The sequence below is a fragment of the Helicoverpa zea genome, chromosome 2 (assembly GCF_022581195.2).
Source record: "Helicoverpa zea isolate HzStark_Cry1AcR chromosome 2, ilHelZeax1.1, whole genome shotgun sequence".
Classification (NCBI taxonomy): Eukaryota; Metazoa; Arthropoda; class Insecta; order Lepidoptera; family Noctuidae; genus Helicoverpa; species Helicoverpa zea.
The window spans coordinates 11,776,195-11,803,052 of NC_061453.1; the positions used below are offsets into that span (position 1 = coordinate 11,776,195).

Below are 26,858 nucleotides of genomic sequence, written 5' to 3' on the forward strand. Positions count from 1 at the left end.
TATGTTTAAGGGTTTCTTAAGCATTCTAAAAAGTGTACTGTTTTGGAATAATACACGCTTAATATTTCAACGAAATTGCTTAACTACGTTATTCATGCTAATTTTCAAACATAATTATGCCTCCTCTGCCAAAATGAGGCCTCCTGAATCTCCAGAAAAAATTCTATTAATATATGAACATGAAAATTCTGAATTCATGTCATCTCAATTCATTTGGGGTCGCCACAGCATGTTTTCTTCTTCCTTACTCTGTTATGTGAGGTCATTAAAGGAAACATTATTTGAGGCCATATTTTCAAAATATCAATGTATAAACAAAACACTCTAATTCTGATTTCGATAATCAATCTTACTCTATGGGTGAAATAGCTACCACTACTTGCACATTACAATAAATCCACACACGACAAGTCACACGTGCGCCACAGTTGGGACACAGCCGCGCGTCGGCCGCACATCCAGTACTTACTAACAGAAATGTTAGCTCAATTTACCAGCTGATAAATATATAATTCTTAGAACTAGTGGCAGGGACACCGTGTTACTCGGTTCACGGGTAGAAGAATAGTTTAGTGTGGATATTATTTTTTTTGTTGTTTTAACTATCTCTGTTTACAAAATAGCTAAAGAATACTTCCTTTACTAGCTCTTTCTTGTGGTTGTCTCGTGGAAAACACTTTTCTTGCTCGGGCCAAATAGCCTATGTTATGTGTGGATAGTGCAGCCTCCCAATAGTGAAATAGCCTATGTTATGTGTGGATAGTGCAGCCTCCCAATAGTGAAATAGCCTATGTTATGTGTGGATAGTGCAGCCTCCCAATAGTGAAATAGCCTATGTTATGTGTGGGTAGTGCAGCCTCCCAATAGTGAAATAGCCTATGTTATGTGTGGATAGTGCAGCCTCCCAATAGTGAAATAGCCTATGTTATGTGTGGATAGTGCAGCCTCCCAATAGTGAAATAGCCTATGTTATGTGTGGATAGTGCAGCCTCCCAATAGTGAAATAGTTTTTCAAATCGGTTCTGTAGTTTACGAGGTTTCTGGAGTTTACGACAAACAAACAATAAATTAACTAATTTCTTTATTTTTATCTCAATTTTCTTTACACTCAAATACAAGTTTTCCAGACAAAAACTATAATCAATCTAAAATATGTAAACAATACTCTTTTTTTAAAACATGCAACTAAAAATGACGAGCATACATATCAGGTTGCAATTTACTTACATACTTAAGAGTTTAAAGCTCGACTATTAAAAAACTATTTTTTCTGTGTTTTTTGTCTTTGAAAGAACCACGACATACAGATCGGGTAGCCTGCTATCGTGTGCCGTATAAAAAAGAAGGCGGTCAGTAGTGTTCGTGGAAATGTATATTTCAGCGAACACTCGTGGCTGCGAGTGTACCTTCCCAGAAGATACGGAAGGAGTACTGTTAGTAGTGTGGCTGGTGATTATATTCAAGACACCATTTTTTAATTGTCTTTACTTATAGTATTAAGTTTTTGAAGTCGTGGTGGCCTAGTGGGTAAAGAACCAACCTCTCAAGTATGAGGGCGCGGGTTCGATCCCAGGTCAGGCAAGTACCAATGCAACTTTTCTAAGTTTGTATGTACTTTCTAAGTATATCTTAGACACCATGGACTGTGTTTCGGATGGCACGTTAAACTGTAGGTCCCGGCTGTCATTGAACATCCTTGGCAGTCGTTACGGGTAGTCAGAAGCCAGTAAGTCTGACACCAGTCTAACCAAGGGGTATCGGGTTGCCCGGGTAACTGGGTTGAGGAGGTCAGATAGGCAGTCGCTTCTTGTAAAGCACTGGTACTCAGCTGAATCCGGTTAGACTGGAAGCCGACCCCAACATGATTGGGAAAAGGCTCGGAGGATGATGACTTATAGTATTAAGTTTGTTGTTGTTTGTTTTTTAATTGCTTGACCGCGTTCAGGAATAGATAGCCTATTTGTCGATGAAGGCTACTTTTTATCTGGGTGCGCGAATCAGTTCTCGTGAATAAAACCAAGACATCTTCATTTTCAAATTAATTGATACTTCCTAAAACTTACATTAAATATTGTGATTTAGAGTCGTGGTAGATAGCACTGAATCTAGAGACTTTATAATTCGAAATGTGGTCATTAAAATTTTCTTTACCTTATATCTATCTCTGCATTTAGAGAAAACAAAACCATATAAAAAAAAAATACTTTTTCTTATTTCAATCTCTGCACTTAGAGTTTCCTTCAATAAAACATATTTTTTTCTAAAATAAATAAATTTTTGGTCGCCAATTTTTTTCTTATGGTACCCAAACAAGTTAAACAGATAGTTAAAAGGCGGCACGTTCAATAGCGTAACGTGGACGTCACGTGAACTAACCGCTAACGTTAAACTTTAACCGACTGCAGTGCGGAACGCGCCGAATTAACTGCTAGAGCCAAAACTTTGTATGCGATGAGAGAGATACATTATATTTGTTCATATTGTTCTTAAATGTAATAGATTGTTTTACTTTGAGGCTTAATCTAACAAGCTTAATGTCGGTTCAGAAAGGTTTTTGGAGAGCTGGGAATCAATCCTGATCTTTTCATTCAATAATGTATAGTCACGTGACAGTTAAGGATATGGGAACGGGTAAGAGGTGACTCAGTGTATCTGCAATACCTTTGCTTCAATGTTACCCTTCACTATGGCTCCGAGGCAGGTACAACTACCCTATACACGGTACCATATGAAAACTACGGCAGTTTTTTAAACAAAATTGGTATGTTAAAAAGTTATTCCCTACATTAAAGTCGATATTTTATTTTTGTTTGAAAAACTCATGGTTAAAAAATTCGTAGCATTCACCGTAGACTTCAATATCCATATTTACCAGTGCATAGAGGACATTTACGGTCCACTCCGGTGATATTTCACAAACAAATTACTGACGAAACTACGAGAAATTCACTTTAATACGTTCAAAACAGCAGCATTTAATAACATTTCACATAAAAATCTGGGTAATAAAGTTTATGGCTGCACTATGCTACGCCGTAGCGCTACGGCGTAGCATATACGTAGCACTTTACTACGACAGACGGTTGAACTGTTTTTATGAGAGTGTAACGTTTTGTCTACAAATTGTGTTTCGTGTAAATATATGGAAATAATGGGCTTTTGTTGTGGAGAGCCTTATTTCATTTGAGATAAAACACAGAGTGATTTACTAAAGATATGAATTATTTTAGTTTTTTTTTTATACTTAATCCGTCATGAAAATTAAAATTTATCTCGTTGTAAAACCTATTAATTACAAATATTGGCCCAACCTCACCAAAGCATTACATAGTAGCGGAACCTAAACGACAATTTACGACCAAATACTTCCCCACATTCCCGCTAAGGTATTTCCATTGTCCCCCGAAACGGAGCAATGAAATGAAATTAATTAATAAACATCATATTTCTGAGCTGCACAAGTGCACATAATAATAGGAATTCAATGGGAACCAGTACAAAAGGCACAAAGCGACGGTGAACAAATAGCAATCCAATCCGCTTTTTACCAGATTCAAAAGGTTTTAGTGATGGGCACGTTTTGATACCAGATACCGAAACCACGATGGTTCTGGTATCAGTCCTATGATGGCAACTAGGTCAAATTAATTTCAAATTTTTATAGAAAACATTAAAAGCGTATTGACTACTGAAATTAAGAAACTAATTGTGATGCTTGGAAGACCTGTACTTTGGCCGGTTTCTTATTTATTTATTTAATACTTCTGCACATTTCGTACATCGTTATATTAGTACTTTTGTAAACGATTAATCATTTTATTAATCATTAAAGTTATAATAAATTGAAAGTTCTCTTTGCTACCTACAACTATAGCGTTCGTGTAGGCTTATTATATAATTAGGAATGCATTATCATTGTCGTGCATACAAAACCCGAAATGTGAACCGAAACTGGGTTAGCAAGATTTATCTAGATTAAAAGCTTGAGGCGCATCTGTACTCACGATACATATTACTTCTAATACTTCTGATGTAATTATTATTTCTGCATCAAGTTTAAATTAATGAAATCTGTATTGAATTCGGTATCACTACATTCATACTCAATACTCAATTCTTTATTAGTCTAAATATTATAAATAAGGCAATATAATAAATTGTACAAATTGTTAAAAAACTCATCATCATTCTATAAATCACTCATCTATAATTTACACTGATCTCAATTTCATCAACACTTTCCCATCACTAGAACGTTTAATTAAAAAATACTCTATGCAAAACTATACGGTGGAGCGAAATGAAAATATTTAATATTCTTTACTCCCAGCGAGTTGCAAGCGCAATTAATTATCTCTTCCATTTCAATTATAATACACCTGCGCTTCTGCATGAGGTTTTTATCATATGGTGCATACGTGCTTGTTATACATAATTATACTTTATGTATATAGTGGTATCGACAGTAATAGTACGCTACTTTCGAAGCTTTATGCGTCTATGATGGTCTAGAGGTAAGACCAAAAATATACTTAAGAATATTAACGTTATTATAATATGTACTCGATATAATATAATATTATTACTCGATAGTTTCGGACGTTATGAGATAGTTATGCAAAAATAGACACCCTATTGAAAACACCCTCTTTTTCGGGTAAACGGTTCTAAAAGTACTTGAAGGCTAAATTATTTAAATGGAACAAAAATACTGCAATTCTAAGATCAAGTATATAAGTAAATATGTGACATATTTACGTGTACTACGTAAGTACAGTATCCTATATCATGCAATGCCGCGGATACTTTTCACCTGTAGACATATCGGCAATTGGTTCGTCCTGACCGTTAGCGTTGTTTCATTTCAACACGTTCGCTTACCTACCCTCATACATTACTACATTTAAATCAAACCCCAATATTTCCACTTACAATACAAAGCAATCATCAAAACACCACATTCCATATAATTACAGATATGCATTTATCGACTAACGAGAATGAAACAATTCTATTTCAAAATCAAATTGAATCGCAACCGTTTTCCACGTGAATGGGTCGTCCAATTTATCCTGAGCCCTGCTATTTCATTACGAACGCTGCTGGCCTTTCAATTTACGCTTTGTGAGGGGGAAGGGGGAGTTCAGGTTACGTTGGACGCGCACTGAATCAGCCCCCGGCCATTGGTAAGGTTTCTTCCACTTTTTATTCAACGGAGTCAGCGTTTTAGTTAAAATAATGATGATTTATTTATATGATGATACTGGGGAAATATGGGATGGAATTTACCTTAATAGTGTTATTTCCTGAATACTTTGTCTAGGTACTGCCTCATAGGTCTAGCTGTCGCCACTAGGTACTGTACACGAGATCTCGGGTTCGATTCTCAGGTCGGTAGATGACCTTATAGAGAATATAATATATTTGGATAATCAGTTTTGATGCTTTTATCTTTTTTTTGTCGTGGTGGCCTAGTGGGCAAAAGAACCAACCTCTTGAGTATGAGGGCGCGGGTTCGATTCCAGGTCAGGCAAGTACCAATGCAACTTTTCTAAGTTTGTATGTACTTTCTAAGCATATCTTAAGACACCAATGACTGTGTTTCAAATGGCACGTTAAACTGTATGTCCCGGCTGTCATTGAACATCCTTGGCAGTCGTTACGGGTAGTCAGAAGCCAGTAAGTCTGTCACCAGTCTAACCAAGGGGTATTGGGTTGCCCGGGTAACTGGGTTGAGGGGGTCAGATAGGGCAGCCGCTCCTTTTTGTAAAGCACTGGTACTCAGCTACATCCGGTTAGACTGGAAGCCAACCCCAACATAGTTTGGGAAAAAGGCTCGGAGGATGAGTTTTGATGCTTTTATTTTGTCTGAGCAAAAGATTTTGTGGTGGAAGAACTTAAGGATCCAAAATTATGCAGGACTGGTCCTAATGTTTGATGCAAAACAATTGACGATCAAGAATATACCTCATCGTCTAATAAGGATAAACGTTAGTTACGTTTAAAAGCGACTTCCTGCAGTCTTCTTAGGACAGTTCTGTTCTTAGGAAAGTTACAAACGCCTTTTAATACTAAAACAATACACGCATAGTCATCATAGGAAACGAATAGTTAAAGCAATTGAACAGAACTGCATGCTTCAATCCGGCTGTCAGCGAGCGGTGACCACGGGCTGTCAACTAGTGACGTAGCCACGGGCGTAATTGATTGATTTGCACCTAAATTATGGCTGCAAACCGCATCAAACGCGGTCTACGTTGTCAATCAGTCAAACAAATAGTACTGCACTGGATAATCGATGATCATTTGTTTTGTAGTGTACTGAGGTTAAATTCAATTATTAAAAAGTTTTGTGAACAGATCATCATCGGCCTTTTTACTGTAGCATTGTAGTACAGAGGTCTCTACATATATGGAGAAGGAATGAGCGTCAATCACCACGCCTGCTCAAGGCATATTAATTGATTTCAGATTTCAGCTACTTAAGATGTTTTTCTTCATCTTATTCAGTAATTATCTCAGTTTCTAGCAAAAAATCGCAAATGATATCTCTTAATCAACATACTTAAGAAAAGATAAGGTTAAAGGTTACAAAAAAAGATTACAGTCTGGCAACACTGGCCGGGCCACAGATTAAATATTAATTACAGACATATCCTGACATTTGAGTCCCCCTCCTTAAGGCTCGAGATCTACTTAGCCTTAAAAGAGTCGGCGAGATTAAACTTTTTGCGACTATAAAAGTCTAAAACGGTAATCGGATTTATTTCCACTTGACATTTAAGATAGAGCCTCATGGAATTGATTTGGATCAGTTCGTGTTATTTTTTAATCTTATTTTTTGAAATATGTAGGCGGTTTTTGGTACCTAGTTGATTGGTTGAAATAAGTTAGAATGCAAAGATAGTCTTGTCTCACAAGCGTGCTGATTAGTATGTATAACTACATACTTTCTTAGGATATAACTTGCACTGATAGTTTCACCGCTCTTTCAGGTAACAAAACTATGACAAATTTTGTTCTCTGTGACTAATCTCAATGGGTTCAGCCGTTTTAGCGTAAGTATTTGCTTAAGATAGATAGTTACCCACATTTATATTATTAAGTAAGGATTTTATTTGTAAATTGATTTCACTGAGCAAATTTTATTATTACGGTTCAAGACAGTACAAATAAATTCAATGTTCACAACTATCGTTACTAAAAATACAAGTACTCATAAGTAACCAAAAAAAGTTTATGAGTTAATATATAAAAGAGGGTATAATTTAGGCGGTCACCAAAAATATTTTTAAGACTCTAAGCTGAGGCACCAAATAAAATAAACAACTCCAAAAAAAATAAATTGACTTTATTAAAAGGGCACTAAAGTATATAATATTATGATCCAAAACAAATAAAATAACGTCAGAAGAATAGCAAATCTCGCACAAATATTATTTTTGGTTCCCAAAATGGATTAATGGTCACCAAATTCTATCCAACTCAAAGATTAATATTAATACCAAAAATCAAAGTTAGTGACGAAAACGAATCGCTGCAAAACCGACTCCACGTAATCTTGTCTGCCCTACCCCTAGAGTGCAATTCAAAACGCCGGAGCCGTGACAGAAGCCATGTTGCTGCATGTTGCGCGCTTACATTTTAAACGTAACTGAGTTACACCCAAATTCATATAACAATAAATAAGCGACGTACGTTTGGGAACCCCAGTATATTAATTGGTATTTGGGAAATATTCTAGCGATCGATAGCTTTTTTAGTCTAAGAAAAATGACCAAATTAGAAGTCATGGTATTACATAATTGGTAACATCTAAGTAGTGACAATATATAATATTTGGTCTAAAGTGTATTTTAAAGGCGTCCATATATTTTTTTAGTAGTCAATAATACGAAAAAACGGTTTTATTTAATAGTATTTTAGGAAACGTTATTTGGTGACCATTTATCCATTTTGGTAACCGTTTAGAATTTTTTGGTAGTAAAATAGGTACTTTTTTGGGTGGTGTTTAAACACAAGCCTATAAAAGATAGTGCTTAAACGGAACGTAGCAATTTTAAACCTATTGTTCTCATGTGGTTTTCATTAAGTAGTTCCACTAAATGTCTAGCGCACATTTGTGGAAACTGAATCCACTTTCCACCTTTTTTTTTCAAAATAGAGTCTTTGCACGTTAAGTTATGGATCCCTTATCCCAATTTCACTTGGGATCGGCACATAATGTTTTCTCACTCCATACCTACTCTTGTCTATCTGCCGTTATCTGACACATAAGTAATATTCTTTCTAGCCATATCGCAGGAAGGAACCATCCATTTTACCTGAAAACAAACATATGACCTGAAAATATAAACTTATAGGTATAATCCGAAATAATAAATACCAGGGCGTCAGACACGGGCGGTAATACGGTGATCTGCATAATGGCAGCAGTACCGCATTGCGAACTCAATTGCATTCACCTCCGCGAGAATTATAACTGATTTCGATAGCTATGCTAATGGCTTCATACTATATGTGAGGTTCCCGGGTTTACTTGGGTTGTCCTGATTATAAACATAAGTAGAAGGCAGTAAGGACTTTTGAGCACGAACGAGTCCAACCTGAAAAAAACTTAAATATCCCGGGTTTCATTGGAACAGTTTTGACAGTCGTTATGGATAGTTAGATGCCAGAAAGTCTCATAACCAGTCTTTCCAGGGATAAGTACTACTCAGGTAACTGATTTGAGGTCAGATTGGCAAGCGATCCATTTAAAACACTGGTTCACAGCTGCATCTGGTTGGAACAGAAGTTGACCCCAACATAGCTGGGATCAGGCTAGGTAGATGATATTCCCATTTCTACGTGAATTGGTAGTGAATTTGTAGACTAAAATATTGTCCTAACGGCACACTATTTAAAATGCAGCTATAAATACAGAGGAACTTGAACAGCCACCTGAATTGTACCATTAAGAAGGTACCATAGCCATTAAAAACGGATTTGTTCTCATATCTGTCGTTTCGGCGCGAAATCGGAACGTTTTCAATTACCGATTAGCAATAAATCGGCCAGTCCTGTCCCCATTGGCGCTTATTCTACGGTCGCTCGACAATTACCTTTGCGAATTAAGTGAGCTTGTGTTGTGGTCGGAATTTAAAGAGGTTATTTGTTAATTAATTTGGTTTATTGTTCTTTGTGGAATAATAATTAATAGGCTTGTGTGGTGACCTTTTTAAACACATAAGGTTGCTCTTCATCTATTACCTTCAGTAATAATACTGACCAACTCTTTAAGTTATGTATGTCCATTTAGGAAAATGTAAATGAGAACGTTGTATTGTCGATGTAAATGATTTGATAATTATAAAGACATATGATATTTAAAACGATACAATTACTTGAACACTTACTACAACGATGAGACAGAGGTCATTATACCTATCACTCGACAATGTCCACACCGTACTTGTGTACAAAACAGTATTTTAATAATACTCCACTGCCTATCCCGGTCTTTTATCTTGAACATCTTTATGGGGGAAATTTTCGTGAGAATTCTAATTAAATTTCTTGAAAGCAAGTCCCCAAGAATGGGACCCAAGGTATCAAGTGCGGTGCCAACGTTTTAAGGAAAAAACGGGAAAGGTGTTATACCTTTTTGCTATAAATGGATTCTTAATTAGGAAATAAAACGAAATTAGAAATAAATTGGGGTTTGCTCATTTAAAATTTTTACAGTTGCAAGTTTTTTCTTTCTTCTTATCTACATATACCTAGGCACTTAATAAATAAAGCTGAACCACATCCATAGAAACTACTGGGCTGATGATTTAAATAATTTTTCAGTGATACATAGCCCATTTGTCGAGTAAGGCTACCTACTTTTTATCCAGATGAGTAGGTACAGTACTTCCTGCGGAAGGCGGGTAAAACCACTGTAAGGTAAATTATTCCTTTCGTTCAGAACAAGTGGTGTACCTATATTATGTATACGTCTATTTAGATATTCCGCCGTAGGACTATATTGGTGGCTATATGCAATACCATACGATAATCTTCAAAAACAAAATGATTAAGTAGTAAAAGCTTTGGTTAGGTATCTCAGGCTAAAAAATTAAATGTGTTTTTGAAACAATGTTAACTAGTATTTCAGGTGCTGCAACTTTGTATGCGCCGTAATTGTGTTTCGCGGGTTGACATGTTTGCCATAAAACAAGGTGTTCATGTTTATTGCATTCTTAGTCCCTCAAGCCATATAGTAACCGATCTAGCCTAGTTACTCCATATCCTTGAATCATTCATTCGCCTTTGTGGGATCCCATGTATGTACTTTAAGTAGGTACCGTTCTTCCCAAGAGGAATAGGGGTTCCCAGAAAACTGGGTTGCTGGCACTCCTTCCATCTAAAACTTTGATATCTCTCAGAATTAGCTGCTTCCGGTTATCAGTAAAAAGTTACTATATAATTGATATAAAGGTTCTTATATAATTGACATAAGGCTAGTCAGGTGATAACATAAGCCACAGATTTTTTTTCAATTAGAAAAAGAGTAAACTCAAGGATATTACTTAATCATTTCGAATTTCACCTCTGGCAACCCTAAGAGCCGCTAATGCACCGGCAAGCAGTTACTATAAAAGCAGTAATTACCGCTCAACCTTTCCCCGGCTGCCGATGACAGTAAACTTTTACTGCCACTAAAAATAATGGCCGACCAAGTGAATCGATAGCTGTGTACTGCAAGACTAATCTTTTTCTTCGAATCTTCAACTGGGATGGTAGATTTATTATTCATTGAAAAACATAGACGCAAGTATCAAGGTGTCCTATAAGATTCTTAATGGTTTATTCCGAATAACATTATAAAATCCGTACGTGGCTGTTACGTAGAATTTCTAAATGTAAATTAATGAAATAAAAAGCTTGTAAAAAGAAATTATTTTATGCAGTAACATCAAAGATACCTATTGGTTAAGGTGAACTCTTCTTATTATGCGACCTAACTATAGCGAACTAATTACCACCCACTAACTGTTACGCCAACTGAACCAAATCCTCTGCTAAAATGACTGTCATAACTACATTGTATTAGAAAAACAAATTGCTTTCACAGAGCTTCATCCGTAGTGATTCTATCGGCTGAGATAAATAAGTTTCGCAGCTAAAACTTGATTTAGTGTGGCAGACTCCGACAGTCGCTCCGCGCTTAACTCGATTCCGTTTTATTGCACATTTACTGCTACCTCGGTTACTTGTGGCTTATATAATGTTAGACCAATATCTTGAATGATAGTTGAGTTATATTTCTATTTACCTGCTGTTTGTTTTTATTGATTGATACTCCAGATCTTAAACAAAACATTTTTTGTATTGATTTTTATTTTTTTCAAATCCACTAACTTTATAAAAAATCTAGAAATCTTTACACGAATGTTAAAATAAATTAACAGGGCATATATAAGGGTTAATCAAATCGTATTGCTGTATTCAACACCATAATAAATTGCACAAAAAAGTAATTCTTATAAGTGCTCTTATTCTCATTGAACGATCAGTTTCTTTTAATACTAGAAGCATTTTCTCATTAGAACTCTAGTTAGTAAAGTAATCCAATTTCCCTTTACACATTTTTCCAAGACATCCTAAGATCTCAAAAGCCTGCTATTCCGACTACAAAGCCAAACAAAATATAAATCACCTGACATGACTAATGACAGGTACGGAACGTCAATAAAAAAGTCATTGCGACACCACGTAAAGGGAAATCCTAAACAGTTTGTGTAAAACAGTTTGTAAATCTCCATTAAATACTAAACTACTGTGTAAAATCTAGTAAAAATGGCTTCAATACCACTAATGTACGCTCAGGAAGATTGTGAGTTAGGTGGGAAGGAATCTATCGAGGTAATTGTAAAAGCTTAAAGATTTTTGTATTCAATGAATGTTGTCCTCAATGTTTGTCCTTGCTTCGCTTAAAATGTTAAACAAATGACTCCATCTACATCACATACTGTTCATGTGCTAATTTCTTTGCGGCGCGAGCCATAAATAAGTTTATTCATTCAATGGTAGTGTGAAATTGTAGATTATAGCCACATAATTGCATGATATTTTTGTATTTACAGTGTTAAGGCCATTGATAAGATAAAGCCTCATTTCACATGTTTTCCTGTAGATTTGCATTGGTTTATTATTTTATATCAGCAAATTATTTGGAATAGCTTCTTGATATAAAAAAGATGGCATAGTTTTGTTGTTATTGTTTTGCATTTCTTTGCTATTGTTTAGGCATCCATTTTGTATGATTCTATAAACTTCACAAGTATGTGGTCAAATCAATTGTCATGATTTTATTCTCTGTATTGTCATATTGTGGGGATTCCCCTGTCCAATGGCAAGTTTAAAACTAAAGAAGACGGATCACAATCCATACAAAATTGCCCCACGTCCTATAACAATGTGACATATCTCAAAAAAAAGCTAAAAATTTTAAAAAAAATATGGCATACTCTCTCATTTATTTTTTTCACACCTTCATACGAAAAAACTGCTTTAAAAATTGTTCAGGCGCTGTTATGAAAACGTCGTTCGTAGGACTATTAATGGACCATCTTATTAAATATTTTTTTTGTTTGATAGGGTATACCACACAGGTGGTCCCATAATCATCAGGTCAGGATCTGATGATGGAAACCCTGAGAAACCCAGGGCAACTTTTAAAAGTTGTAGGCATGCGCAGGATAAAAACTTGACTATGAGGTGTATGTCTGGTAACACTATGCAACAGTGAAGGTTTGGAACTGACCTGATGATGGAGACGAAAAAAGATCGAGGGAACTCAACAACTGAATATGTAGGTAAACTACCTCGTGTTTGGGCTTATATTATTCGAATTGATGAGAACCTTCTACTAAAACGAAAAAAATACTATTCTTAGGTGCATCGGCCTAGAAGTCAGTGTCTAAGTCCCCAGCGACTTCTAGGCCGATGCACCTAAGAATAGTTTTATCTTGATTTTAAGTGTTTTTGGGAGTCGGTTTTATTTTATTGTAAAAAGTTTTTTTTTTGGCTTTTCTGTGACAAGCATAGTTGTCACTATCCGGATTTGTAGAAAGTTCTCATCAATACGAATAATAAAAGACCAAATACGAAGTAGTTTACATATTCAGTTGTCGAGTTCCCTCGACCTTCTCTGGTCTCCATCATTAGGTCAGCTCCAAACCTTCACTGTTGCAAAGGTCTATTCAATACAAATAATATAAGCCCTAACACAAGGTAGTTTACATATTCAGTTGTTGAGTTCCCTCGACCTTTTTTCGTCTCCATCATTAGGTCAGCTCCAAACCTTCATTGTTGCATAGTTTTACCAGACATACACCTCATAGTCAAGTTTTTATCCTGCGCATGCCTACAACTTTTAAAAGTTGCCCTGGGTTTCTCAGGGTTTCCATCATCAGATCCTGACCTGATGATTATGGGACCACCTGTGTGGTATACCCTATCAAACAAAAAAAATATTTAATAAGATGGTCCATTAATAGTCCTACGAACGACGTTTTCATAACAGCGCCTGAACAATTTTTAAAGCAGTTTTTTCGTATGAAGGTGTGAAAAAAATAAATGAGAGAGTATGCCATATTTTTTTTTAAATTTTTAGCTTTTTTTTGAGATATGTCACATTGTTATAGGACGTGGGGCAATTTTGATCCATCTTCTTTGTATACTCTCTTCAGAAAACGTAAACTGGATAAAAATTTTCATAAAATTAATGAATGCCTAATCTTACGATGAAATAGTCTCATCACAATGCTTAAGTAATTTCAATGATTTATTAAGAAATGTTAGTACTACATGTGTTGTAGGAAAACAAGTGAAATTATGCACCCTTGGAATGAACCATTTTTTGTACATGAAGTAAAAATAAATGAATCCTTATATTACTCAATCCTAATAGAATAATTTCGTCTTACAGGAAGATTTCTCATACCGCAACAATGTGCTCAATGCTGACAAAGAGATCCGTCTGGGGTTTGTGCGTAAAGTCTATGGTCTACTCTCTGTTCAACTGCTGGCTACCGTTGCAATCGCTGGAACATTCCATCTTGTAGAGCCTGTCAAGCTCTTCATACATCAGAAGTAAGAATAAAAGTATAATTAGGTACATTCTTACCAGGATAAATGTGAAAATAATCACATTATCCATCAATTTTCTCAGAAAATAGATAAAGCAGGAAAACCCCTGTTTTTTCCTCTCCATAGCCACAAATTTCATTTAGAAAAATACATAATGCAAACAAAGCAGCCAAATCCTAGAGCAGCCGTTCCCAAATGGGGTTCCGCGGAACCCTGAGGTTCCGTGACAGGCCCTCAGGGGTTCCGTGGAAAATTCAAGATTTCCATATGGTAAATCGTTTCACTTTTGACAATATTATATTATTATTCATTTTCAATTAAATTGTTTTAAATATTGCATTCCAAAATTCCATTTTGGCACCATGTAGGTTGGTACCACTCGGGAGTGTAAGTCTCGTACTTTCGCGACAAGTGGCGGGGGAAGGCCACGGCAGCAGATAATTTAATTCCGTTTTTTACAAATTGTAGATTAACTTAATACCTCCAGGTCTTCGGCAATCGGCAAAAGTAGGTAGCGAGGCTTATTTCATCGCCAGGATTATACGTTTTCATACATTTGACAGGACGTGAAATGAAACGGCATACGAGTATTTCCAGTGGCTATTTTTACCATGAATCAAAGTGTGACATTTGACATTATTTCCAATTTTTGACCTCCGCGAATCCGAAAATTTCGCGCTCGCTTCGCTCGCGACTCCATGTTACGTGTGATGCTTTTAGGTTCGTTTCATTGCTCAAGTATCCAACACCGAAAAAATTTCGCGCTCTTGCGTCGAGGTTTCCTTTGATGTTTATTTATTATTCCTCTGGTTCAGAAAAAGCAATAGCGCTTTCTTCGCTAGCTGCTTATTCATTTGCATTTGCTTTTTTTGTGGATATTGTACTTTTTGAGACCTTATTAATTAACAGTGGTTTTGTTTATTTTGTGTAGGTACTTAAACTAAAAAAAATTCGCGCTCACTTCGCTCGCGATACCGGCTACCATTGAATGTCTTTAAATGCTAGCGGGTGCTTGGAACTTCTTCTTTTAGTTAAAAAAAATCGCGCTCGCTAGCCTCGCACGTGTACAAACCCAATCTATTTCTTTTTGCGTTTACTTTGTCAGTCTTCAAACTGAAAACTATTCACATAATACACAAAGTCAAGGGCGGCTAAATTGTTTTCTGTGCCTTGTGGCAGATAGGTAGCCATGCTACGCCTGAGTATAATGAATATGTCTCTAACCATATAACCATTTGGTGCGCTACCACACGCCACGAGCCGTACCTAAGTGTATTTACGTCTTTAGTTTACTTCTTACTTAAGGTAAGGTTCCGCCGAAAAATGGTGAAACGAAAAGGGTTCCGAAGCCAAAAGAATTCGGGAACCGCTGTCCTAGAGTGAAAGCACACTTTTGCTAACATTTACAATAAACAACATTATTGTACTTTTCGAAAAATGAATATACTTAAAAGAACATTGAAATGATTTTCATGATGATCTTACTTTGAATGTTAATTTCAGTGACTGGATGGTGATAATAGCGTTCATACTGAGCATGGTAACGCTATTCGCACTCATCGCCAAGAGGAAGGACTCGCCTGCTAACCTGTACCTACTGGCTGCTTTTGTAAGTTTTTCATCTATTACTTACATCTAGGGCTTCCAAAATTATGAAAATATCAATTACGTAACTAATTACGCAACTTTTTTCTCCAATTCCGTAATTACGTAATTTTTCCCATTTTTTTTTTATCGACTATGGATTTTTGTAAATATTGTAAGTTACAATTTTTGCAATTAATCTTTTAATATCTCAAATTCAAGGAATTAAGGAATTTAACCAAAAAAATATTTATTTAAGAACTTAGCCTCGTAGCTTAAAGCCTATTGTAACTATCTTACGAACATTGTGGAAGCAAATAAACGAGCATGAGTACACTCATCAGTTCAATCAACCCATTTTATTTCCTCGCGAATATAATCTCTCTACTTGAAAATGTGATCTCATAAATGGCAAGGCATTTAAAGTTTTGTCATCCAGGGAACTTCTTAGTTCATTACAAAAATATCCGGCGGAAGAAAAGGCTCGCTCGGCTTCAACACTTGTAGGCGTTATTGAAAGCAAATAATTACACGCTGCAGTCAAAGCCACTAGCATCAACAGGGTTACCGCTTTCAATAAAACCGAAGTTCAGCAATTCTATAAGCTGCTAGAAGGACTAATGGAGAAACACAAATTTATCCCAATAAACATCTAAAACTGCGATTAAACCGGGATTTCTACCGTCCAAGATTCTGGGAAAGTATTAGCTGCCAAGGGACAGAAGAGGGTAGGATCAATAACAAGCTGGGAAATGGCTGCACCATGAGTGCTGCTGGTGGATACGTTCCCCCAATGTTTATTTTCCCCAGAAAGAGGATGACCCCCGACCCTTGAAAAAGATGGCCCAGCAGGAGCTATTTGTAAATGCTCCGACAATGGATTGATAAATGAGGAACTTTTCCTTGAATGGCTGAAGCATTTTACCCAGCACACCAAACCCTCTGCAGAAGAACAAATTTTATTATATTCATATGCTGTCCCTACCACCCCATACTTCTCACCGCATGCAACCATTGGATGTGTCGTTTTTTGGACCATTCAAAGCTGCATATAGAAGAGAATGCGATTTTTTCATGAAGAGTCAACTTTCAGAGAGAATAACACCTTATGTATATATTAGCCACAGAAAAGCAATGTTGAGAAGGTTAAGAAGAAAATTCTTCAGGATTCGAATGATACTTCGATGTCAGACGTAAATACGGACGAGTTGTGCCAGGATGATGAAGACGATGATGCAGAAGGCGCTGGTAACATGTGTATTGTATGTGGCGAATTTGGACGAGACCGCGAAATATGGTACCGATGCACTTCTTGTGGGCTTTGGGCTCATGCCGACTGCACTGGGTGGGACTCTGCTTAGAATTATGTGCGATATGTGTTGATCACTATTGTCCACATGCTGACCACCATTGCCAACCGATGTTGACAATGGTGATCAAACAAATATTTTTTTAAAATATTTATGTGGTATTACATGGTTTTATTTCAATTCTCTCTTAAGTGATCCCCATTACCTACATCTCCCCTAACGTAGTATTGCCACATTATAAATATTGTACGTAGATTCTGAACTGCGGGAAAACGGCTAGTATCATGTAAGCGCGTACGCAAAAATAACCTACACGCGAAGAAAAATTACTGTAGTCTAAAACCTGTAGGTATTCTAACTCCAAGAATGGGTCTGCTGGAAGATATTTCCTTTAGACATAAGCAGTATCTTTGTACAATTTTATGTTTCTTCTACTTCTGTCATGTGTTTACTGTGTACGTAAATCTATACTAATCTATACTAATATTATAAAGCTGAAGAGTTTGTTTGTTTGTTTGTTTGAACGCGCTAATCTCAGGAACTACTGGTCAGATTTGAAAATTTATTTCAGTGTTAGATAGCCCATTTATCGAGGAAGGCTATAGGCTACTTTTTATCATGGTACGGGAAGTAGTTCCCACGGGATGCGGGTGAAACCGCTGGCAGAAGCTAGTGGTTAAATAAAAGTAGTGATGTTACCCTTATTTCAGACGGTGGTACAAGCTTACTCAGTGGGCGTGGTGGTCTCCTACTACAACACGGCCGTGGTGCTGCAAGCGCTGACGCTCACATTCGCGGTCGTCTTCTCACTCACCGTGTTCACGCTCAATACTAAAACCGACTTCTCTTTTGTTGGATATGGGTGAGTTGGCATTTATAGTTTAACTTGTCTAAACTAAGACTTCGAAACCACTGGAGACTTTTTTTTTTCACTCTTGGGAAGCTACACTCTACCCGGGTGAGAAAAGCTATATTTTATCCATGTATGGGGTAGCATTCGCAGGAAACAGGCGAAACCGCGGGAAAAAGTTCGTTCTTTATAAAGATGACAAACAAAACAGATTTTTTAACGATACTATTTTTATTTCTTTCTGTATTTAATTATTATTTCTGTACAATGTGCCTAATTTTAAGTGTGTGTATGCGTCTATTGTTGCGCAATAAAATTTATTTTCTTTCTTTCCAGTCTATTCGCCGGTCTCAGCGTCCTCATCATTGGTGGTCTTCTCCAAATCTTCATCCAGAGCTCAGCATTCGAGGTGGCCCTTTCTTTCGTCGGCGCCATCTTGTTCAGCCTGTTCCTCATATTTGACACGCAGATGATGATGACCACGCTATCTCCTGAGGAGTACATCCTGGCCACCATCAACCTCTATCTCGACATCATCAACCTATTCCTCTACATACTCCGAATCCTCAATGAGCTGAACAGGAATTAAATTCCAGTATTAGTGGCATTTTTTTTTTTATTTATGTACTAGAGCATTTTATTGCACGTTATATTCTGGATGGAATGGCTGTGAATATGAAATTTATATATTTTACGCTACTTAATTTGCAGTATTGTTGAATTGAGTTTTTTGGATTCCATTTTGCAGTCAGGGATGGATTTGTTCCGCCGAAAAATGACAGTTGTTATTGTTGTAACTGGTCAACAAAAATGTTTGGTCAGACCTTTACTTTTGAATCAAAATTAGACAAAAAGGCATCTTTACTGAAATATTTCGTATTATTAATATAAAAAGAGTAATATTATAAAACAAAACACCAACATCATTGGTGAAATTAATACAGTTTATTGAATACAAAATATCCAGCTGCGTGAGTCTGTAGTGATTTTAAAATGGTCTATGTGTTGTAATAATAACTTATTTTGTTAACACGCGGCACTATTCTTTGACATTTTATCGACATTAATGTGGAGCACAACTGTTGAAACATGAATTATATAATTATAAATTGTTTAATTAGCGTTTGTTTATTTATTTATATTGAAATCCACCACAGGTCCATTACAGCAAGGGCAAATTGGAACCAAATTTTTTTGTTAGAAAAACATGGGATTTTCTGCCAAGAATGACATGTAAAACAACTGAAACTTATGCGAAATGCAACAATATATTTAACAGGAAATCATTATTTCATACATCACAATAATCATAACCTAAAAGTTTCACAAAATATTTACATCATACCAATTATATCGATAACATCTGAGTCAGTGTAAAAAATATGCCAAACAAGTAAAATTAAATCCTTTAGTCATTAGACAATTAAGTTAGGCCAAGCTTTAAAACAATAGTAGATACTAAAATAGTATTACATTGACAAGTTTCATAAAACAGGCATACATTGTTTTGTTTCAAATTAAAATAAATGTTGATCACAATAGAACCTCGTTCAGACGAGACTACATCATGCAGGCACATATGTTTTTGTTTTCCAATGCCATAACCTCTTTCGCAAGTTTACATGCAAATGTTCAGTTCCCGACGAACTCGATGGCAACTCGCATCTGATTTCCGATCTCTCCTCGCGAAGCTGTGTCTCACTGACTGGGTCTCCTATGTTAAAATTATTTCTGCCTCTCGTGTGATGCTTTGAAGCACATCGTGTCTGACAAGACATATTATTGTGTATTTGTCTGTAACTATCAATAGTTACAGACAAATATATATTTGTCTGTAACTATTAAGGGTGCGTCCACATCTGGCGAATGCGCCGCGAATGCGCAGCACGCGAGCCGATCGCGAGCTGTTCGCGAGCTGCGCGCGTGCATTTTTGTTCGTGCGCCGCTTCTGCTTGGCCCGCGCGCAGCTCGCGCGCGACCTAAGCGCCGCACGCGAGCGGCGCGCAGGCGGCGCGCGACGTCTGCCATCTTCGATAGTACTGAGCCAATATACGGAACTGTAAGGGCGAGAACTGATTGCGCGCAGATCGCGCGCCGCTCGCGCGCTCTATACGAGCCTTGCGTGAGTTGCGCTAAAGAGGCGCACCGAACTATTGCAGTGACTGCACGCGCGCAGCTCGCGGACAGCTCGCGATCGGCTCGCGTGCTGCGCATTCGCGGCGCATTCGCCAGATGTGGACGCACCCTAATAGTTACAGACAAATATATGCCATAATTATGCCAATTTCTACAAACTTCTTGTACTGTTTAAGTTTCAATATTAATTGTTCAATTGATAAAATCTTATGATGTTTACAGTGTAGGTGGGACAATTATTGCGATTCCATTTAATATACAAGAAGGAAGACTTTCAAATCCAGCACTTTTCTAGACATTTCTATGCAAAGGACTTCCATTCTTCTCTAATGGCAAATTATGAGTATAAGATGATTAAAACTACCTCTTTTTTCAAGGCTCTACTCATATAGTTCTAAAGACAGTCATCATTCTGCAAAGTCTCCACTTGCATGTCAGTATCACACAAACTGGACTCAGCCGCGCCTTTCGTTGATACGATTTCTAAATGTAGTTTCATATTGGCATCAGATTCTTCATCAATGTCTCCAACAGTTTTCACATCACTAATAAGTTCGGTATTATTATTATCACTGATAGTTTTTAAATCACTTTGTTCTTCATTCACATCACTAGTTTCTTGAACAGTTTTTGGGCTCTCTGGTTCAGGAGTTTCTTCTTTATGGTCACTGTTCAATTCCTTCATTTCTACATCTTCCGTCTCTGACTTAGTAACTGCTTCAGATTCCAGTTTCGTTATTTCTATTTCTAAATATTCGGTTTTCTCTTCTGGCAGTGGTCTGTAAATAAAAAAATTATATGAATTACATATCAAATAGGTTGACAGCCAATCACAGGTGTGAAAGTCCAGGTTGCTCAATTCTTAGAGCGCTTTCACGCTGGCGGATTTTATCGCGCGTATGCGCTCGATTTGGCGTGGCACATGACTGAGGAACCCACAGTAGTTAGGTCCGCGAAATTTGAAAGCGCTCAACCATTCTTAACATACTAATTTCTGTAATTTTTTGATATAAAATATCAAGAACATTAAACCGTTAGTCAGTTTCTTATTCTCATAATTCCTCACCTCTTAACATCATCCAGGGTCTTCAGCTTCTGCACAGCGTTAGCAGCGCTGGCCTTACACCGCTTGCGATGCTTGGTGAGCAGCTCAAAGGTATCGAACTGGCTGTGACAGCTGTAGCACGCGTGTTTGTTGTGGCACGTCTCGTGCACCATTAGGTCCGTTGACGTTAGGAAATCTGGGGAGCAAAAGTATGGTTAGTACTGCAAATAGTGTGAGTCAAATAACTTTGCCTTTCTGAATTCAGCCATGTGATGCCTCGTGCAGTAGCTGACTGCGAAGCAGTAAAGTTTTAAACGAAAATGCGGTCCTTTCTGTGGGATGTGGATACCAAAAAGTAAGGGTAGGTAGATTGAGATGTTTTTGTTAAGAATACATTTCATGAGCTTGTCTCCATAGAAAACTCTTTGGAATATTATTTTGAAACAATTAGAAATTCCCTGCAATCTGTCAGTCTAACGAAAATAAGATTTTTTCAAAAAAGATAAGACTACTAGTAGTCTGTAGTGAAGTACTCACTCCGCCTACAAATCCTGCACTGGTGTTTGTCCTGGCGTTTCTTCTCGGGCGACACGCTGCCGTCCGACTTTCTCTTCACAGTCTTATAGGAATGTTGGGCTATCACGTGAGCCTGAAATAAAACAATACTCATATGTATAACATTATGTAGCTAAGCATCAAAACTTGGTCATTGGATTCATAAACTGTTATATTAATGAGAATTTAACTGTCTGTTTGTCTGGCTTTCACGAAAAAACTGCTCCCTGCAAACCCTAGCACCTTTGTTCTGGATGTGGGGAGTAGTTACCTCATCACGTGTGAGATGACAGCTATTAGTACATATTAAAATAAAAAGAAAGTAACTGCACCAGCATACAAATTCTTATTCAAATTCAATATCATATTTATTTTATGAAGCATCTACTCATTTAGGATGCTGTTTAGTCTACCAGACAAGTACACTGAACAACAATGAAGTTCAGCCATGCAATAATCACCTTGAGTCCAGTAACACTATTGAAAGACTTGGTGCACAGCATACACTCAAGTGACAGGTCGGGAGCTTGATCACACTCTTGTTCCCCCTCACTTGTGGGCTCCTGTTTCACTTCTGCCTCCAAAAACTAGAAGGAAAAACATATCTAGAGTAATATTTTAAAGCTGAAATCTTTGTTTGATGAGCAAATCTAAAGGACAACTGGTCCAATTAATACTCATTTCTTTGTTATATGGCACAAATACTTACTTGTGCATCCTGGAATAGTTCTGTGGCAATTTTCAAGTCTTTATTCTCAGAATTCAATGGATCTAATGATATTGTACCTGTGAGCAACATGTAATATTGTCAATCCACTCATAGTAAGTTATATAATGTAAGTAGTATAATTTTCTCACTGTTGTAAAGCTACACTCTTCACGAGCCTATGTTACGCTATATTTTATCCTGGTACAAGCAGTAGTTCCTATGGAATACAAGCAAAACCATGGACAAACACCAAGTGTTCAGTAGTTGTGATAATAACCACTTTGTTTCTTATAGAGTGTATAGCCAACAATTGATATCAAGCCAAAGTATATGTGTAATGTATTACTGTAAATGCAAAAGACAGAATCTACAAACCATTAATAGTAATATTCATTGGTGGAGGCTCCACAAACTCTTCGGGTTCAATTTTAATATCCAAATTTGCTAATTCATTATCTACATATACGTTATCAGGTCCATTGGGAGGATACTCTTCATCAGAAACCAATTCCTGCTTAATTTCTATATCCATTGTCGTATTAAATACGGAACCATTAATGTTTTTGTCAACTTGTATAGGTTTTGGCCAGACTCGTTCCCTGTCTATATCGTCTGTGAACCTCATTCTTAGCAGTAGGTCACACTTTCGCACGTCAGATGCAAACGTTGCAGCATCCAGTAGCTTCTGATAGCATGGTGCACATAGAATCTTTGAGTGTCTGTCTGTTTCCGTTATCTGTAAAAATAGATTACTATCAGGGTTTTATGCTTGCAAGTTGTATAGTATGAGTGTGGCTCAGTATGGTATTTATTTATAAATTTTCAAATAAAGGTTTTTATAAAATGGTACTCTACTGACTTCTACAATTCTAGTAACCTTAATTTTTAACATACTGTTTGCACAACTGTACCTCTTCTCATGTAGTGAATATCCTATCTATAGCCTTTATTTGATTTACAGTTTAATGTTTTAAGATCCAGTCTAACACGCTTTTGATGTGACCCAGCCAAAATATGTGACAACGAAAAAGAGAGTTATATTTGACCTTCTGTACGGAATAATCGCCACAATACTAAAATGAACACTGTTACTAACCTCAACATTGGCTAATTTAGCTAGATCCTCGGCTATGGTGGCTTCCATGCCCTCCCAGGGAGGAGCCCAGGGTTGGAAAACATTACAACAGCTTTTTTTATCGTCCAACTTTTGCAGACAGGCGCGACATTCACGTACCACTTGTCCTGATACAACCTCTTTTGTTTCTTCCACAGATTCAGTCATTTTCTTCGGCCTAAGACATTATTATATAAATGTTAATATATAAAACATTAAAGTAAATAAAACATTCAAAAATATTTATAATCGCGTGAGACACACTTGTCAATTTTTAATAATGACAATTTGACGTATAGTTTTTGCAATAGAATAGACAAAATCACACATTGCAGTAAGATCTTCGAGATTTTATATTTTCCTTAATACGTGGCGAACACAGTTATTATTTAAAATGAAATCACATTGTATAAAAAATTTACTAAATCGTGACACTGTTTGTATGGATGACTCGATAAAGATATTATTTTTTCATTACTTCTTGATTATGTACGCGTGAAACCAGTCACTTCTCTCGTCGTTTCACGAAAGAGATAGGGACACGAAAAAAGTATCGATGCTTTGTGGTATCGAGTACATTCCAGTTCGATACCGATACTTTTGTACTCGATACTTTGCATTCGATACTTTTACTCAATAAGTACTTTTTCCCAGGTATCGTATCGAATGAAGAATTTAATTTAACTGCGCTTTCTAGCTCACTCGTTGAAAACTTTTTAAGACATTCGTCTTAAAAAAAGAAACGACATTTGATTTCTGGAGCCACCATAAGAAGTTGGCACACACTAAAAAACAAAATAATAAAGCAAGTTCTTCATCTTCATGACAGCCTGAAATTTAAGGATGAATTAAGCTACTACTTATCGGCACAGGTTTCGCCACTTTCAGTAGATCCCTTAAAACAATGGAAAGATATGAAAGTATTCCCAAAATTATATAAATTGGCACGAGAATGAATATATATATCAATCCCTGCGACGTCAGTACCTTCAGAACGATTATTTTCTGAAGCACGAAGTACCATCACAAAAATTCGAAACCAAAAGGCTCAACAAACTTCTATTTTTAAGTGACTACGGAGGAGGAATGGGATCTTTAATCTACTACGCGGGTGAAACTGTGGGACACTGCTAGTTTTTAGCATACCTCAAATAACTTAATATTGTTTCCTTTTGCTACATTTTCGATTTGTTTCATTCATTCCATTTTCCATTTTTCTATTATTCTATTAAATTTGTGTACCAATACCATTTGTTTTTTATGTCCTGCTGAACTGAAGTAAAACTGACATTATTTACTGACTGATATTGACCTAGCAAATTTTGATCTAAAAAGTACTCGATACCTTGAAGTATCGATACTTTTGTTTCGATACTTTAATGAGTACGATACTTTGTTATCGATTCTACTCATGAGTACGGTATCGATACTTTTGCTTCGATACCGTGTCCCTAGAAAGAGAGCAAATAACTCATTCATTCACATTACATATACTCTGTGGTCACGAAATGTGACATTTCTATACACAATGGTCAATCTACCAGTGTTGCCACAGAATTAAAATTAACTAGTAGGTTTATTTGGCTTGGCCTCCAAACAAATATTATAAGTCGAAATGTAAGTTATTTCAGGGAAAACCGGCCGAACCGGTTTTGATGAATTTTGGTAGAAAAAAATATTGAATCCGGATAGTTTTGCAATTTTATTACTGTTCAAGTAGGAGCTCACCCCTCATATGTTTTCAAAGAAACCTCTTTTTTCACGGGTTTGTGTTTGGGCACAACTTTTTTTCTATGCGGCAGATTCCTCGACGGTACCGCATTGTATTTGAGTACTCGCTCCCCATTTTCTATAAGAATATCATACTATTAGCTTAAATTTCAACATCATCGAAATTTATGTTGTACCAATTTCACTTTGTACATACTTGAGGACATAAAGTCTAGTTTTGTGAAGTGTAAACTGCAAGCCACCATGTTCTTGACATATTGGTAGCTGACCCTGAGAGCTTCAGCCCACTCATTCCTGACTGCTGCGTTATTTGGGCATGGATGTAGGGAGATCTCACTTGTAGGTCTTGCATTACACTGTGGTACTGAGCATCTGCGCTTTGCCCTAAAAAAAAAGTTTTTTAAATATATTTTCTATGCTCTTATTATGGCCAGTCTTAACTTTGCTTAGTTAGATTATTGATGAACCTTTTTAAATATATCAATAAATTATGGCACTTACAAGTATGCTTTTCTGTTCTTCAATCTCATGGATCTGAATCCTAGTGATTGACTGCTTTCTGTAGAACTGGTCTCTTTCTCTTCTACCTTCACTTCAACAGATCCATCAGTTGGTGAAGTTGCCGTTTCACTCTCATCGCATTTCTTTGGTGTAGCTAAAACAAATGAACTACAGTTAAACATAGTCATGGTTTTTTTTTAAATAAAATGTTGAAATCAGGAGATAGTCTTTAGATAGTCAATATTATGTTGTTTCTGTATTTTTTTATGGTGAAGACATTCATAGTCATAAACTAATCATAATAGCAACTTGAAAAAGAAATATGAAATGAGCAACATTAAAATTAAATATATTGATGGTAAGCATAGTTTATCACATTTATTATTCCTGGGGAATATGTGTGGTAAAACACCCCTTTTCAGACGCATGAAAACTTTTTCGCCAGCTTCCGTCATAATCTTGTGTTTAATATAGTTCACTGTATCTTCTTCCAGCTGAAAAGAGATAATTATTTTGTTATTTACCAAAAGTATCAGGTCATGTGCAAGGACAACCAGTGTCATATACATTACCAAGAGAAACTGTTTTGTTTAAATATTGCCAAAGATAATTTGAAAAATAATTCCATGTACTTACATTAAAATGATCTTCACAACAACTAACTGTTGATTTTGGAGATATGGAACCTTTAGCGCGACCAACAGCTTCACACCACATATATCTTTCGTTATTTCGCGGGACATTAAAAAAATGCTTCTCTGGGGCTTTAATCGTAGTATTTTTACATTGCGGCACAAAACAGTATTTATAAGACTGTCTGTTGCACGTTGTCATCGTGCCATATTTTAAACCGTTCTACAGAATTCAAAAACGCCTGTTTATGAATAAAAGCACAAAATACGTAACGATAATCACGAATATTTCTGCTGTTTGTTAGAGCACATGACATTTGACGTCATTGAATGAAGTTTTTGAAGTTCAGGCACCGACGCGACGAACTACAGCAAAAAAATATCCTATGGGCTTGCAAGTGAAAACTAATCTCAGATGGCGCCACTTCTGGAATCTTTGACAGATTATGTCAAATCTTAAGGCCCCAGTACACGTTGGCCTGTGTTGGGCCAAGCTGTGCAATGCACAAATGTAGGCCACGATCAAATGGTGTTTACACATTGGCGCATGGCTCATTGCTGCCTGGCAAG

The 26,858-nt window shown here is 36.6% G+C and overlaps 2 protein-coding genes across 2 annotated transcripts; one reads left to right on the forward strand and one right to left on the reverse strand.

Annotated features, from left to right (window-relative positions):
- Positions 1 to 11,714: 11,714 nt before the first annotated feature.
- On the forward strand, positions 11,715 to 18,986 carry LOC124640581 (protein lifeguard 4-like). Its single transcript, XM_047178406.1, has 5 exons — positions 11,715 to 11,892; positions 13,961 to 14,124; positions 15,625 to 15,730; positions 17,726 to 17,877; positions 18,202 to 18,986. Exons 1-5 carry the CDS (start codon positions 11,827 to 11,829, stop codon positions 18,452 to 18,454), a joined length of 741 nt encoding a protein of 246 aa, XP_047034362.1. The 5' UTR covers positions 11,715 to 11,826; the 3' UTR covers positions 18,455 to 18,986.
- Positions 18,987 to 20,098: 1,112 nt separating this feature from the next.
- LOC124642038 lies at positions 20,099 to 26,818 on the reverse strand. The gene is made up of 12 exons (XM_047180337.1): positions 26,293 to 26,818; positions 26,033 to 26,150; positions 25,657 to 25,810; positions 25,352 to 25,539; positions 25,153 to 25,273; positions 23,407 to 23,602; positions 22,686 to 23,046; positions 22,311 to 22,387; positions 22,063 to 22,188; positions 21,584 to 21,695; positions 21,068 to 21,242; positions 20,099 to 20,780 (listed from the first exon to the last, which is right to left on the reverse strand). Exons 1-12 carry the CDS (start codon positions 26,488 to 26,490, stop codon positions 20,396 to 20,398), a joined length of 2,211 nt encoding a protein of 736 aa, XP_047036293.1. The 5' UTR covers positions 26,491 to 26,818; the 3' UTR covers positions 20,099 to 20,395.
- Positions 26,819 to 26,858: the final 40 nt, after the last annotated feature.